At 39.8% G+C, this 16,740-nt stretch overlaps 1 protein-coding gene across 6 annotated transcripts in view; it reads right to left on the reverse strand.

The window, feature by feature from the left end:
- Nucleotides 1-1,705: 1,705 nt before the first annotated feature.
- Nucleotides 1,706-16,740, reverse strand: part of Ntng1 (netrin G1) — a 335,480-nt gene continuing 320,445 nt past the window's right edge. For all 6 annotated transcript variants that reach the window (XM_013031871.1, XM_013031868.1, XM_013031867.1 and 3 more), the window contains one exon: nucleotides 1,706-1,947. In XM_013031871.1, coding sequence (XP_012887325.1) covers nucleotides 1,706-1,947 — 242 coding nt within the window. The remainder of the gene's footprint in view (nucleotides 1,948-16,740) is intronic.

A 16,740-nucleotide genomic window follows, 5' to 3' on the forward strand; every position in this document is an offset into this window, starting at 1 on the left:
ACAAACTTTATTCCAGAAACAGCAGTTATGTCTACTTGCTGCTGTATATTTTGATATATCATTTAAATAGTTGGTCTGAATATATTTAAAGTCAAATTGCTAATCATTCAATTTCCCTGCTACTCTCCTGGTTCCCCAGGTGGCCTCTTAGGATATTCCATGTAAACACTGCATTTGGAAAGATACATAGATCAGTGTCCCTAGAGTCAGATCACCATCCATCTGAGAAAATAGCATGATTTAAAAATAAAAGTCTCTTAGTATGCCAATAGGCTTTGGCATAATCTTGGCAATCACTTTTTCTCTTCTTTCTTTCTTTCTTCCTTCCTTCCTTCCTTCCTTCCTTCCTTCCTTCCTTCCTTTTCTTTCTTCTTTCTTGCTTTTCTTTCTTTTTTTGCTGATATAATTTTTTTTCCAAATGGAAAATAGTCCCATATTTTGTATAAGTTGTCCAAACTAGTGAACATTGATCCATCTTCCTGGGTACCAAATCCATCAGTTGAATGTGTTCAGTCCACACAAAAATCGGAAAAGTGAGTGTGAAACTGCTCCGTGGCTGCTTCTTTTCATCTCAAGAAATTGCAATACAAATTCCTGAAATTGTTTTACGCAGGAATTTTTATTCTTTAAATCTTCCAGAGTTAAAGCAAACAAGAAAAAAAAAACATTTAGAATGTCCTTTGGTGGTATCTTATTACACTTGTTCTATATGTAAACTGATATTCTTTGATGCCAGCACGTTCGTTGCCCTTACAGAGAAATCTCTGCACAGTGAAATAAAACAGAACGAAAGAAGGAAGACAAAAAAAAATCAAATGTCAGTCTTTGCTGATTCGAATTCGGTACATTAACAGATTGGTAACACAAATTGGCAATAATACAAAAAATCTACATATTACAGTATTTCAAGAAAAATAACTTCATTTGAATACAAAAGGATAGATACACTTTCTTTTTTTTTCTTTTTTCTTTTTTTACTCCTATAGCCACTCTTGGGTAGTGGGTGTGAGCTGGCACTGAGTGACTCAGTGCCCCTAAGATATACAGGGGAATGACTGGCTGCTTTTTCAGGGGGTTGTTACACAGGTGCATCACTAACATCAGACAAAGAAATCTTTCAACCAACAAGGGTTACAGAGCAACGTTCACTAAAGCACAGGTTTGGGAGGGGTTCTGGGACTGCACATCTTGTAACAGATTTCCTTTAAACCCACAATGCACCTGACCAGCAAAGAATGTTTCTATTTGGTTGGTTCACACAAGTGGGCAGAGCCGGACTGAGAAGGGGGGGGCACCACAGTAGAGTAGCAAATGTTTGTAACTCGGTTGATTTGTTTGTCTTGTCTTTCCTGTTGCTGGGGTGGGGGTGGGGGGGCGAGGGGTGTGTGCTGCCAGTCTACACAAATAAGCTCTTGCAGCTGGCAATGTGATTGTTTTTTGTTTGTTTGTTTGTTTTTTTGTAGTGATCAAATCAACAGCTGTCAACTCTTCTGGAGTCAAAAATGAACGAGTCTTGACTCCCAAGGGCTGCCCACATCTGACAGCTATGGCTTAGTTCAGTTAGGCCTTCGTAGTCTGAATACACTGTGCGAGTGTGCATATGTGTGTCTGTGTGGTGTTTTCTAGGTTTGTAGCAAATGCTTGAGTGGTGGTTGCTTTTCCCCAGGGCACAAGCCTGTCCTTGTCCGCTGGCTGGATGCTAGGCCTAGAATCCTGGGGAGCTGGCTGTTCCCAGGAGCAGAGAGGTCAGAAACAGGGGCAGCAGCAGAGCTACAGAACCCTTTGGGGTTGGCCCCTGGCCTGAGTCGGAGCTGCAGCCGCCGGCCTCTTCGCACCGCAGTTTTTCACACAGGATGCCCGTGTAGGCGGCCGGACACAGGCAGCGCACGTTGTTGTGGCAGGTCCCTCCATTCTGGCAATGTAGGAGTTCGTTGTCGCAGACATTCGCTGCAGAGTGCAGGGAAGGGGTTCGGGGTGGGTGGGGTGGGGCGGGGAGGAGAAGAGCAGAATCAATTTCAGTTCATCGGGTACACCGTGTTTTCAGCTTAACACACACACACACGCGTGTGCACACACACACACACCTTGATCGATCTTGTGCTCTCCCGCCCCTTCTCCCAGCCACTAACTAAGCATGTGACTCCAATTTCCATACAAATAACCGTTTGCCGCCTTTGTTTTTGATTGCATGAGTCCTTTTCATATAGATTTTTGGTGCAATCTTGGATATTATCTTTGTCCAATTGAGGCTATCAAAGACAAAGTAATGCAATACTCCGGGTCATGGATTTGAGACCTGTTGGGAACTCCCAGTCTGTCTGTTTTTTTCTTTCTTCCTTCCTTCCTTCCTTTCCTTCTTCTTTCCTTCCTTCCTTTCCTCCTTCCTTCCCTCCCTCCCTTCCTTCCTTCCTTCCTTTCTTTCCTTCTTTCTTTCTTTCATTCCTTTTTTTCTTTCTTTTTTCCTTCCTTCCTTCCTTTCTTTCCTTCCTTTCTTTCTTTCCTTCCTTCCTTCTCTCTCTCTCTCTCTCTCTTTAAAGGACAAAGAGTCTGATGTGAGAATGTAGAGCTTTGAAGCCAAACGTGCGGCATTTAGAATGCAAAGCAGCATTGTGGAAAAGAATAATCATAATCATAATAAAAAAGACCAAGAACCTCTACGCAAAGGACCATTCTCTCTGCACATGCAGACAGGGCTGGGGTGGGGAGCTGGGGTGGGGAACGGTTGCATGCTGTAGACAGGCACCAGCCAGATGGGAAGAGGGACAAAGCTTGTTCCACCAGGGAAGAGTGTGAGGAGGAACGGTCACCTTTGTTCCTGTCCATGACGACTTTGATTCCCTTGAAATATGGGAAATAGAGCCCAAGGTCACCTTGATTTCTGGGGGGATGGTAATGAAGGTGATGGTGAAATCCTGATTACCAATTTTTTCATTATATCCATCAATGAATTAGAATCCAATTAAACCAAGTTCAGCTGTTGGAGACTTGAATTTCACACAGAGTCTTTGTCAGGTACCTTTCACCTCTAATACATTTTTTTTCCGGGTTGGGGGGGGTCTCATCTTTAGAATTCTGGTTATTCTCATTAATTCCATGTCTCTTGTTCTTTTTAGGTAATCAGGTTTCACTGATTTAGCACAACATTAAATAGAACCCAGGGAAATTAACGAACAACAGACAGTAAAAGAGCCAAGAACATTTTTTTTTCTCCCAGCAACATATACTATTTAAGCATTTAACATATAGACCACTCTGGACTGGCAGGGTGTTGGGAAGCAGAGCAGAAAAAGTAGCTTTTTATTAATATTATATATATATGTATATATTTCATGTAAAGAAAAATGTTATGGTCAAATGTCTGCAGAGATGCCACATAAATTGCACACACACACACACACATTCACACTCAAATGCTATTAAATATCAGCTACTTAAAAAAAGAATCATTCTTCCATTAATAACTGGAGAGTGTTGCTCATTAATCATATTCAGTATTCATGTCACCTTTACAAGAAGCATTTTCCACACATACGTGCTAATGCTCTGTATGTAGATAAATGAGACCAGAAAAGATGGTGGCAAAGAAGTCCTTAGAGTTAATGCCCTGAAACAGATACCCTGACCAGGGTCCTATGTGACCACCTTCTTTGACCCTCCCTTGGTGATGTTTGAGACAACTGCATAATAGTACCCGTATGTAATTTTCAGAAGCATCTAAGACATTCAATGTACATATGTGTGAAAGCCAACCCTCCCTGCCCCTGCCCCCACACAGGTAACTTGAAGGGATGGGTTGGATTGAGAGAGATGGAGGAGAACAATGGAAGGGGTGACATTGATCAAGATGCATTGTACTCATAAACTGACATGTTAAATTGAAATCCCTTTGAACAACTACTTAAAGATAAGAAAGAAAAAAGAAGGGAACAAAGGGCGTGCCTTGCAAAGGCTACCATATCCCTCTGGCTCAAAATGGTGATATACCAGGTAGCGTTCTGTGATTTCTGATGATTGTATGAGCTACTGCTCTTTGAGGTGTCTTACAAACCATAAATATTAGACCCAAATTATGGTATTTTATGAGTAGCTGTTAAACATGTCAAGATCTATAGTTGTGAGGTAAAATTCCCGAGTACAAAATGATTAACCTCTTGGATAAAATTTAAGAACTGCCCTGGTATTCTGGTTGTGGTTAATCTGCAAGGCATAACAGTTTTCAGGATTTTTGTTTTGCTTTCACTTTACGAAATATCTGTTTAATTGGAGCAACATGGACTGAACAGATCCAAATAATTGTTTCCATTTCAAGTTAAAGATTCTCAGCATTTCCTGTGGTAGGCAGCAGATTGTAGAATGGGATATTTCCTTCCATTTGGGCACCAGAGGTAGGGAAATATCTGTTCCATCAATATCGATAATTGCTTGCCTTGAATAATTGAGAAGAAATCAATAGTTAATTAAATATCACTCCCCTCTTTTTTTAAAAGCGATTTTTCTTCCTCTTGGACCTGAATGTAAATCAGTTGTTGAACAGAAGATTCTTTTCTTTTTCTTTTTTTTTGAGAAGCTAGTGATTAAGTTAAAATTCAATACCTTTCTTACATTTAAATAAACTGCTACTTGATTTTAATGGCCATGAGAAATTTAATAAATGTACAAGGAACAGATGTGGCCCAGGATTAATTACCCTATGGATTGGAAGAATATATTTTCTGTCAGATATAAATAGTAAAAAAAAAAAAAGAAATCTGGACTATATCTCACTAGTTTATGATTGACTATAAAATTGTATTATATTTGGTCTCTTGCTTGTATTTTCCTATTATGGTTCAACAAACACAGAACTTTAGCTTGTGGAGAGTACTAATTGCTGGCATCGTAGGCTAGAAGTAGATTTAAATCCAGACACAGGTCTTGCCTGATATTTATAATATCATGCCTTATCTCTAGGTCATTTTGTACCAAATTTGTGTTAAAAACCAAAGTAAGTAGGTAGTTAATCATTCGACTTATTGTCATCATATAAAACCTTATACTACCTACCATGATGAAAATAAAAGATGTATAAAACATTATCTCTTCCCATATAGGTTCTAATTCAGTTGAGAGGACAACATATATGTAATGTTCTTCTATGAATTTACTTATTTATTTATTTTCTGTCGGTCGTGGGGCCTGAACTTTGGGCCTGGATGCTGTCCTTCACCATTTCAGCACAAGGCTAGGGCTCTACTATTTGAGCCACAGCACCACTTCTAGCCTTTTCTGTTTATGTGATACTGAGGAATCGAACCTAGGGCCTCATGCATGCAAGGCAAGCACTCTACCACTGAGCTACCTTCCCAGCCCTCTTATATGAATTTCTTTAAAATATCTTTATTGTTTCCATCCAATTCAACCAACATCTGCTTTGTGGTGGTCATCTTGCTAGAACTTTTAACTTGTGCTTGTAAGTCTAACTGCCTTAAAGGGGCTCATAGTTTGGTGTAAAACAAACAAACAAACATATGAAAGAAATCTAAAGGAAACATTTGTGAACATAAATGGTATAAATAATTGCTTTGAAAAAGGTTAGGGATAAAAGGTGTGTATCAGGCAGACATTGGGAGAAAGAGCATTATGGATGGAGAAACTATAAGTAGCAGCAAGGAGATGTGAAGGAATGATTGGCTTTGGACTATTTTCAGCCTTCTGATGCTGAAACTTCAGGTTATCTACTGGATTCTGCCAATGAGGAAAGAGAGAAGCAATAAGTGTCTTTGGTCCTGTTTGATGGCTCTTGTTAACAGTATTGCTCATTGGATTGCAGCACTCAGCTTTCTCCAAAACTAGTCTCAACTCACCCTTGGAAGTTTCTGTATACTCTGGGCGCATCTCTTTTCTAGTTTTGAGACCAGTTACAAGGGCTGCTATAGGCAGTAGCCTGGATTGACCCTCTGTGGAGGTTCTGAAGGTTTCTCATCCAAACATTCATTTCTGAAAACTCCAGTCTCTTCCCTTTCTGAGCCCCAGAATCATAGTTCCTACCTACAGGAGCAGTTGTGACATAAAAGTTACTTCAGTGTTCTGTTCTCATTTTAAGACTGTCAAGTATTTGTTTTCCCAGTTCCTTTTATATATATTCTATGTTGAAATATGCTTTCAGTTTTCTGACCAGGGCCTGACTGAGAGACACTGGGAACATGTTAGTGCATGACTAGGAGGCTGTAGCCAGAATGCTGGGAACTCAAAATAAAAATGGAAAATGAGTGCTGCCCTGCATCCTGGTTGTGAACATTTTATGCAACACATTGCAGTTCAGACAATCGCAAGTTCCAGAGATATATAAGCAGGGTAGAATTTTAAAGGGAAAAAATGGTGAGGCTAGACCAATAAAAGGACTGACTAGAGATATGGAAATGTCACTTCAATAAAATGAGCTGAGTTTAGGCTAGAGAAACAGGAAGGAAGAGAAAACAGATTTGGAGTCAACTTCTATAGATAGTGTAGAGAGAATCTAAGGTTTCAGTTTTGAGTAAGTGGATACAGCCTAAGAAAGAAATGAGTTGTAAATCCCAAGAAAAGAAAAGAAAAACTCACTTATCAAGAAGAGATGGAGAAGTAAATTTGGTTGGAGAGTAGACTGAACTATTGACCTTAAAGGGTCTGTAACTCTATAGACATTTTGCTATTACTTAGAAATACTTGCTATTACTTTAATGTTTGAAGTAGAGGTTGAATAGATATTGTTACAAAGTGTGAAGCAAAAGAAGTGGAAGACCTGGTCATTGGACAATGTCTGGAGATGTTTTGGGGATGTCCAAACTGAGTAAGTGTTAGCATGCTACTGACCTCTAGTGGATGGAGGACAGAGATGCCTCTGAACATCCTGCCATGTACAGGACGTCTCCCACAACAAAGTACTGTTCTTCAATTAATGTTAGGGGTAAAATGTTGAAGTCCTGACTCAAGGTACAGCCATAGCAATGGGTATAAGCAGTCATCCTTGATGTATATTGAGAGAAAGAGCATTACAAAGACTTCGGCAATTCTAGATCAAAGCAATGGTGAGATTTCAGGAACAGAACCATGCAAGTAGGAGGTAATTGTGGGTACTTCAAGTGGAAATATTAGAGTGAATTGTTATTCAGATAATTACAGAATGCTTTGATCTAAGTCAGCTTGACTCACAACTATAGGATAAGAGGAATCCCCAAACATCTTTGCCTATTAATTTGTCCTTTGATCATTGAAATGGTAATTTCCCAGAGCTGGTGGCAAACTTTACGAACCATTTAGACATTTCACAGTAGGAAACAGGCACACCCAGGCCTCTGATTTACAGATTACTGTTCTTCACAAAGGAAAAACTAGAGTTGAGAAATGCAGTAGATAGTATTGCATAGTGCAGTATGCTGTATTCTGTTAGTCATGGTGGACTTCATTTCCAAGCATAGTAAAACTCTTCTGTAGATACTCAGTTGATTTGCTGTAGCCACTAACTGCTCTGCTTCCATGCTACTGAGTGATGGGTCAGAGGGCTTTGCTGATGGTATTAAATGCTACACCTTCTAGAGTTCTGCCACATTATTATAGAACTCCCAATACAAACAAGGTCACACAGAAAATAAAACCAGGTCTGGAATGGGAATGGCCAATAGTTGACATCTATGTTGTCATTTCTTCCTCTCCCACATATGGGAGATGGATACAGTTATGAAGTTCTTATCTCTTCCAAATCTAATGTTGAAATTTAATTACCACCATAACAGTGTTTAGAAGGGACTTTTAGAAGTTTCTCACGAATGAACTAATCTCAATATTGTGGGACTGGATTTGCACCCCCCCTTTATCTTTCTTTCTCTCTCTCCTGTGTGTGTGTGTGTGCGCGCGCGTGTGCGCGCGCGCCAGTATTGAGGCTTGGATTTAGGGCCTTGAACCCTTGCTTGGCTATTTCGCTCAAGTTGGTAACTCTGCCACCTGAACTATATCTCTGTTTCCAGCTTTCTGCTGGTTAACTGGAGATAAGATACTCATAGATTTTTCTGCCTTGGTTTGGCTTTGAACTATGATCCTCAGATCTCTTGATTAGCTAGGATTATAGGTGGTATGAACCACTGGTACCTGATACTTTCTCACTCTTGCTTTCCCTATCTGTTCCTTTCTCTTTCCCTCCCCATTCCTCCCCTTTCTTCTCCTTGCTGTTTTTCCACTCCCTGATACCCTCCACAGCACTAACAGGAAGTTTTCTGTAAGGTGTTAGTCCCTTGAGCTTGACTTTCCAGGCCTTCAGAATCTGAGCTCATAAACACTTGCCCATTATAAACGGGTCTGGGATATTTTTCTATGGCAGCATAAAATGAATTAAGAAAGAACAAGACAGAAATACAGCTATGTATTCATGGCACTTCAGGTATCTATCTCCAACTGTTAGAAACAACCTAAGGACAAAGTTACAATCTCAACATTATCTCTCCATTAGTTATAAAGAGCCAACTAAGAATTTCTACCTAAAGGGCTACTTTCAGTCATTTATATCTGGATTTACTTCGTGCCCTTCTATGTAGATTAGCCTCAAACAGAAGATGATAGAACTATTTTGTGGAATACTTATTTTAAGCTGATCTAGACACTCTATTGTTATTGATAGTCTACAAGCATCTTATCTTAATGAGAAGAAAGGCTCATTTTTAAAATCCTTTTGATAACACTTAATCCAGTATTGGATGTAAATTGTTGGTTACCAGAAACAGTTATGTTATAGTGAAAAGGACTCAGATATTGTAGACATAAATATCCCCTTGGTAACATTTGGAGTGCGCACTAAGGGATGCAATGTATATGTGTAAAATGGAACCAGGTAAATTTGGAAGATAGGTGGGGTTGGGAGAAATGAGGGAGAAGGATGAAAGGGGTAACACTGATCAAGATGCATTGTGCTCATAAACTGACATGTTGAATTAAAACCCCATTGTACAACTACTTAAAAACTTATGAAGAAACAATAAAGGTTTCTTTTTACTACTGATAAGATAATTTATTTTATTTATGGGGTGTCCAGTGAGATACAATACAACCTGTAATTCCCCAATAGTCCCAAATTAAGAATATTAAGAATTTAATTAAGTTCCAATAAGAATACGCTTTTAACATTAAGAATGCAATACTTAGTTGCAGTATTAAGAATGCTCTCAAGTGGAACAGCCAAGAATAATCTATGGATTTTGACAGATGAGGTTATCTTGATAATGTGAGACTAAACAGTTATATGGTGAAAGAAGGGTGGAAAGGCTGACGTGAGCTGCATGTTATAACAGCTCTGAAAGCCACAGTAGAAGAGAAATAAGTCCTCACAATTGCCAGGATTTACACAACACCCACAATTCCCATAGTAAAAGAACAAGAGTGACCAACAGTTCTTCTTTTTTTGATTTCTAGTTATTTTGTCTTGACCTTTGGATAAGGAAATTCACTAAATCATTCAGTTCTTTGTTTGTGTGTGTATTAATTATTACACACATTGGCCCTTCTAAAGCTGCAATCTAGTTTCAAAATGTAATTTATGAGATGACAACTGCTTTTCTTTCCCTTTATTAGTTCTTTCTGGAAGGTATACAAAAGCAGACTTAGTGATAAATCCCATGTGTTCAAACATACCAGCAAGGACTGAGTACTGCTACATTTTCTATGCTTTTTTTCTCTTTAACAACCCAAAGGGTCATTTATTCCCATATGTTCTCAGTGATCCATTATATTACCAAAGGGAAGCTTTCTCTTCTCTGTTTGTGTTTTGTTCAAAGGTGTACAGGCTCACCCTGTGAGTGAGCGCTATGCTTGAGCTCTGCTGGCTCTGTATTTATAGACTTGAAAGTTTCTCTTTTTGGCTTTGTCTCCTGCACTTCAAGGAATCAATGCAATGCGTTACCATGACAGCTTTCCTTGATGGTTGTATTAATAAAGTGACCTCTACCTTCCCCACCTGAAACAAGCCTGGGATTGCTGAGGAAAAGATGTTCCAAATTGTTCCTATCCTTTGCAAAGAAACGTCAAAGAGTGAATAACCTCCACCCAACAGGGTAATAACAAAGGTATGCGTGCTACATTCAGGTCTGATTTAAGCATTTGAGAGCTGGTCGTAGTGAGCTGAAGAGCTGTGATTATGACCCATTTATATAGCTGGTGCGGCTGCTTTACTAAGTTCCGAGAGGTGAGCTATAAAATGGATTGTACAGATCAGATCCTGAAGTATGGAAGAAACTTTACAGACCAAAACCATCTAATGGATGGTTTTGGCTTTAATGAATACCCTCACTCTATTCCCCGTTCCCTTTTCTCCACTTATATCTAACAAAAAGCTGTGGGAGAAACCTTGTTTAGGAGCTGTAAATTCTAAGTTCTAATTCTCACAGGTTATCAGGTCTCTGTGAAGCCTTGGGATGCCATGAAACTAGTTATTGGCATCCATCCATCCACCCATCCACCTATTCACCCATCCATCCATCCATCCACCCATCCATCTATCTATCCATCCATATATCATCTTACCATGCACTTTTCTATATAGTAAGCTGGCTGTCACATGTGTACATGTGGGATTTAGGGAAAGGGTTGAAGTATGAGCATCTTGTGTGTGTGTGTGTGTGTGTGTATGAGTAGTGGGGCTTGAATTCAAGGTCTGGGTGCTATCTCTTAACTTTTTCATTGAAAGCTAGAGCTTTGCCACTTGAGCCATATATCCACTTCCTGCCTTTATCTGCCTGGGTTGGTTTCAAACAGTGATCCTCAGATCTCAGGCTAATGAGCTTCTAGGATTCCAGGTGAGAGCCACCAGTGTCAGGCTGAAGTATGAATATCTAAAGAGCAATTGATTTTATTATTTGCATGAATATTCGATAAAGGCAAAAAACTAGGAACTCTTCCCTCTTTTGATCATATACTCGATGACTGTTGAACCTGTGTAATATGAATTTTGAGTGATAGTTTTAGTGATTCTTTTTGGTTTGATTGGTTTTGCCAGTGAGTCTTATCTGGTGCCCCAATGGAACAGGAGAGTCTTTCCCTTCGCATGTATTAAAAACAGGAGACAGCACAGAGAGAACTAAGGAAAGATCAGGCTCAGTATTTAACTGCCATCTCTGCTTGTTAAGGGGTTAGAAAGCAGAGATACTAACATTTGCCCTATCACCCACATCAAGTTGTTAGGAGCCTTGAGATGAGTTATGTGGGAATGCTCTAAAAATATAAAATAAAGCACAACCTAAGGAGAATTTGTTCACATTTAGTTCCTCTTTCAGTCCTGAGTTGGAGACTCAGAGTGGAAGGGTAAGGTTATAATTTCTACCTCTGCTAGAATAATGAATTTGTCAGTACCCATCCAATCCAAAGTACCTGAAGTGAGAATGAAAGGCTCCCTCCCCGCCCCGCCCCCCCCCTGCCGCTGGGAGGCAGCATCTGCCTCTGTCTGTGCGTTTGAATCTTGAGAGAGTCTGGGGTCAAAGCATGCAACTCATGAATATTTGTATTTGATTGCTGTGTGCTCCACGAAGCCTTGCAAGGTCACCTTGGAGTGACAGTGCCCATTATTTCAGAGGTGACTTTTACACTCGCATCCTCCTGTATCTAACAGAGGACATAAGTCAGGTGTGTTTCCAGTGTACGGGGGAAGGGCAGAGCTGGAAACCATCAAGCTGCTTCCACTGCTCTGTAGTCCCATCTTTGCTTTTTGTAAAGATGAAATGAGGAGGGGTGAATTCAGTGCTAACAATAGAATGATAACTGGAAAGCATTGCATGGAAACACTCTTGATTTCTTTCTCTCAATCTAGGCTCCTCTCACTGTCGATACTCTTCAGAGATGGTGACACTAGTGTTGTGACCCTCACAGAACAGCCTCTGGCCTGATTGGTGTTGGTGTAGTAAGTCCAAGGAGCAAGGCTGAATGGGATATAGCAGACAACATGGAAGCAGTCAGCTGGGGAGTCAAGTCTACTTAATCAAGTGCAGAGGGCCTGGTCTTAAGGAGCTGCCCTTCTATTCTTGTTCATCTATTACCAAAGTAGTTATTATGACAGCTATACTTTCTCTCATCCCATCCAAGGAAACAAGTACTTCCAATGTTATAAAAAAGAGAAAGCCCCACTAAATTAGAAGGATCCCTCATCTATAGTATGCAGTATCCCAACAAGTATAAATAAACCGTGACACATGATTCTACAACAGAAGTAAGAGGCACTGCCCGAACACCCTTACAGGTTTCAAGTTTTAAATCTGAAAAGGAGCCTGATGTTCAGGAAGAATTAATTCACTGAGAATCCTATAAGCCGAAGGCGGTGTCCCTTTCCCAAAGTGATCATTAATGATGTATTGAACTCCTATTCAGGTCAATGCCTTCAGACACACACATAGGCGAGATGCTTCTAAAACCAGTGAGGAGGAATCACAGATTTTTCTCATTGGGTCTCGGAAAAAGCACTTGTCTAGTTTAATAAAAAGGCACAGGCTCTACTCATGGCTGAAGCTGAGAAGTTGGCAATCACAGGCAGGTCAAATCACACACAGGGTAACACATATCAAAGTACAGATGATCATTTCCAAGGACAGGACATTATATCCAGGGGAAGGGCAGATGTAAAGTGTTTACACAAGATGACCCTAGTAGTGCAGTTATGTACGCCTACATATACATTAGCAAAAACACTGGCAAATAAATAAAAATAACTGTAACAAAATATGACCAGTGATTATCTTTGTTCATAAGAATGCAATGAATTTTAGTAATTAACATTTTTTTAAAGTTTCAAATGACCTTTAAGTAGTTATGCAAAGAAGTTTCAATTCAATATGTCAGTTCATGATTGTAATGCACTTTAAAGTAATATATATATGTATATATATATATATAGATAGATAGATAGATAGATATCTTTTACTTTTTTGGCTCTTTCCAAATTTTCTAGAATGCATACAAAATCTTTTGAAGATATTAAGTATATTCAATAGAGCTGTTTATGAATACAATGTATCTTGACCAATGTCAATGGGAAGAAATCATTGTGTCTATAGAAAGCAATTTTTTTGCATATAAAAACATTTTAAATTAAGAAAGGTAAGGGCATATCAGTGCACACGGATGGGAACAGATAGAAAGCAATTTTTTAACGGAAATAACAGCAACAATTTATGTCAGAAATGAATCATGCCACCACATTTTGAGAAATTTTAGGATTTGTGTTGTCAACATCTTTTTCTAAGAAAGCTACTATGACCCTCAATGTCCAAGATTTGTCTCAGAAAAGGTATGGCTTTCTACATGATCCCATGATCATATGAGTTATTAGACACCCTCCACCCCAGCCCCAGATGCCAGCGAAACCAGCAGAGCTTCATGTGTTAATGGCATCTACAGGTGGATGCTCATTTCATTGGTACCTTGTGTAGACTAAAGCAAAATGAAGAGACAATTTTACCTGTGAAGATCAAGACATAATGATGGGTGTGACTAAAATTCTTATCATCTTTCCAGGAAAGGGGATCAGTTTTATTACTTCTACTTGTCCACACTATACCTGTTACTTGCTCTTTGTCATCATACCATTGGTATGCAATACTGACTCCAGCACGGACTGAGATCTGCAATGCATACTCACAAGATGAGTAGATAAATTTTGCCTTTCTATTCCCCTCTCTCTTTCTGGGTGGTGGATCTGCTCTTAGTAAATAACTAGCGAGCATGCTAACGTGATACCTAGAGAAGAAGAATGGAGAGAGATAGACCCATATGGTTAAAAGGCAGATAGGCTGAGGAGCTGGAAGTGGAAGGAATATTTTTTTAAATTTCATTTTATTCTCTGGGGTGTAGGAGACATGGCTACCTGCCAAGCTGAGGAGGCAGGATAAGGTGGTGTTTGGGAGGGAAGGGTGAAATAGTAAAGAATGGGAGAGGATGCTGAGAATACATTAGGAGAATACATGCTGAGAATACATGGAAAATTGTCAAGTATGTCCTCCTTGCTTCCCCTCAGAGCTGAGATGGGTGCATACCACCACACTAGTCTAATAAACTTTTTGTTGTTGTTGTTTAAGCTAGTCTCAAACCATAATCCTCCAGATCTCAGCCTCCTAAGTGGCTAGGATGATAAGCAACCATGAGGCATGGGTACTTTTGAACTACATGAATTTTTAAGGGCAAACATGACTAGGGGGAGGATGTGGACTTCTATAAAGTTTTCTCCCTTCAAAGATGTAAAATACACCTGGGGAGGGGCTGGAGGTGAAGGGAAGCGGCACAGATGACCCACGTGGTAAGGGCAGAGACCAGCATTCTTAACTATTTTTCCCTGAGCAAATTAAATTAGCTTCTGTTATCATCTGAGCATTATGAATAATAGGAAGGTGTGGAAGATCCAGAGGCACTGAAGGAACTCAGTGACTTTTATTTTTGATGGGCAAATGATTACTTAAATTGGGAACACAGGCTAAAGTCCTCACGGAGCTATTCCACGTCGTGATGAGAGAGAGGCGAAAGGATATTATGGTGTGGAGATGGAGGAGAGTGCATGCAGGAGGATTCGGTGTGCGTGGAGATAATGTAGGAATTATGAAAGACAATCAATACAGCCTCATGTTGTGCCAAATATAAAAATTGTGAAACATCTCACATTCTGGCCAGGAGGCAGAGCCGTGCGATTGGTCTTTCATATCCAGCATTAAGAGATGTGAGGGGCTGTGGCTGAAAAGAGGTAATTGTATCATTAATTCCAATGGATGATCTTGTTCTAAAGACAGAATATCAAGGCCTTTGTGCATTCTGTAAAGGTAAAATATAATTGGAGGCTCTGTTTGTCAAGCTGAAGTCAAATGTTTCCTTAGAGGCTTAATTTTTCATATATATATATGTGTGTGTGTGTGTGTGTATGCACACACACACACATACACACACACACACATATTTGGCAGGAGTGATCTAAATATGGCTTAAACCCTCTTAGGATATTTAAACAGTAGGAGTATTTAAGTATGAAAAATAGCTATTCAGATCACACACAAGTAACTTTTCTTAATGATTTTCCCTCCCCTCCCCCCTGGGGACCCACTGTAATTCAAGTCTGCCTGGCATAGCCTTGCTGTCTATCCCCTGACAATGTCAAACCAAGTCTTGGGAGGTGATTTCATAATGTCAGGATAAAACAAAGCCATTTCCCTGTTAATGCCAATGTCAAGGCAAAATAAATTGGTGTCAATAAATCCAAGGTGAGGAAAACAACATTATGGAATCAAGAGAATGTGCAGAATAATGACAGGAGCCATTTAGGGATGCCTAGCACCAAGTAAAAATGACTGCTAATTTCCAAAACAGTTTTGCTCTTGTATGGGGGACCGAAGCATTGAAAATGTCTCAAACATGTGGGTAAGGTTAATAAAGGGCAAAATGGCCACAATTATAGACCAGGTAGGCATAACCAGACTGTTTCAATAACATCAGTGCTGACCCTAGCACTTCAAACCTACCTTGCCTATCTATGAATTCCCGAGACTGAGTCTAGACAAAATTAGGACTGCAAAGTTAGTTCCCTGTTGTTTACTGTGGTAGTGTCCATATATTTGGGTTTGAAGACTGACTTAATCATTCAGGGCTTTGTGATTAGGCTTTTTGTGTACATGTGTGTGTGCACATGTGCACACACACACACTCACACACATTTCAAATTAAATATGTAGCTGGGTGTTGGTGGCTCATGTCTGTAATCCTAGCTACTCAAGAGGCTGAGATCTGAGGATTGTGTTTCAAAGCCAACCCAGACAGGAAAGTACATGAGACTCTTATCTCTGATAAACTATTCAGAAAAAATCAGAAGTGGAGCTGTGGCTCAAGTGGTAGAGTGCTAGGCTTGAGCACAAAGAGGCTCAGAGATAGCACTCTGGCTCTGAGTTCAAGCCCAGGATTAGCAAAAAAAAAATTAAATATATAATTACACTTTTCACATCATCTCACTGAATACTTTTAGTAATGTGGTAGAACTTTATTATTATTATTATTTCTTTATTATGGGAGCCCTGTGTGGAGCTGACCCAATCCTCTACCCAGCAGCCCAGAAGCAGAAGCAGTATATCGCATTGAGGCTTTTACAATTCTGAAACAGTACCTGTCCATCCTTCTCTCCCTTCATTGCTCCCTGAGTTGATGAATCTGATCCTAAGATATCCTTCCCTAAACTCTCCACCCATGCTTCAAGGTCCAGCTCATAAGCGACCCCTGCCGCTCTTTGCCGCAGAGGTCCTCCTATGGTGGAAGCCTCTTGGCAGATGGCCCAGTACTGATGGAGACACAGATACAAATGTAGATGTAGTTTGAGCAGCCTGGATTTCAGCTTTGGTTCCACTAAATACAAGCTGGATGACTTTGTGTATACTACTTGACCTATTTTTTCTTTCACTCACAGAATGGACAATTTAATACCTGATGTTCGATATTGAAGACAGATGTGTAGCTTAAATGAATTTATTCACATAACTCAAATGGAAGAATGCTGAAAAGTCACAAAATCTTTCAGTCAGTGTGAAACTAGTGTTTCTTCAAAATCTACAAGGAATATTCCTTCTCTGTGCTCCTTTCTTCTCTCCTAAATTCAACTGTAAACTACAAATAATCTAAGGGTCGGTCATAATCTCACACTCTCACACTCCCACACTGACCATATGGTTGTCCAGGAGAGGGTTTATCATGATCAACCTTCCTTTCCTCCCTCCCTCCCTCCCTCCTTCC

This window comes from Dipodomys ordii, unplaced genomic scaffold (assembly GCF_000151885.1).
Source record: "Dipodomys ordii isolate 6190 unplaced genomic scaffold, Dord_2.0 Scaffold146, whole genome shotgun sequence".
NCBI classification, from domain to species: Eukaryota; Metazoa; Chordata; class Mammalia; order Rodentia; family Heteromyidae; genus Dipodomys; species Dipodomys ordii.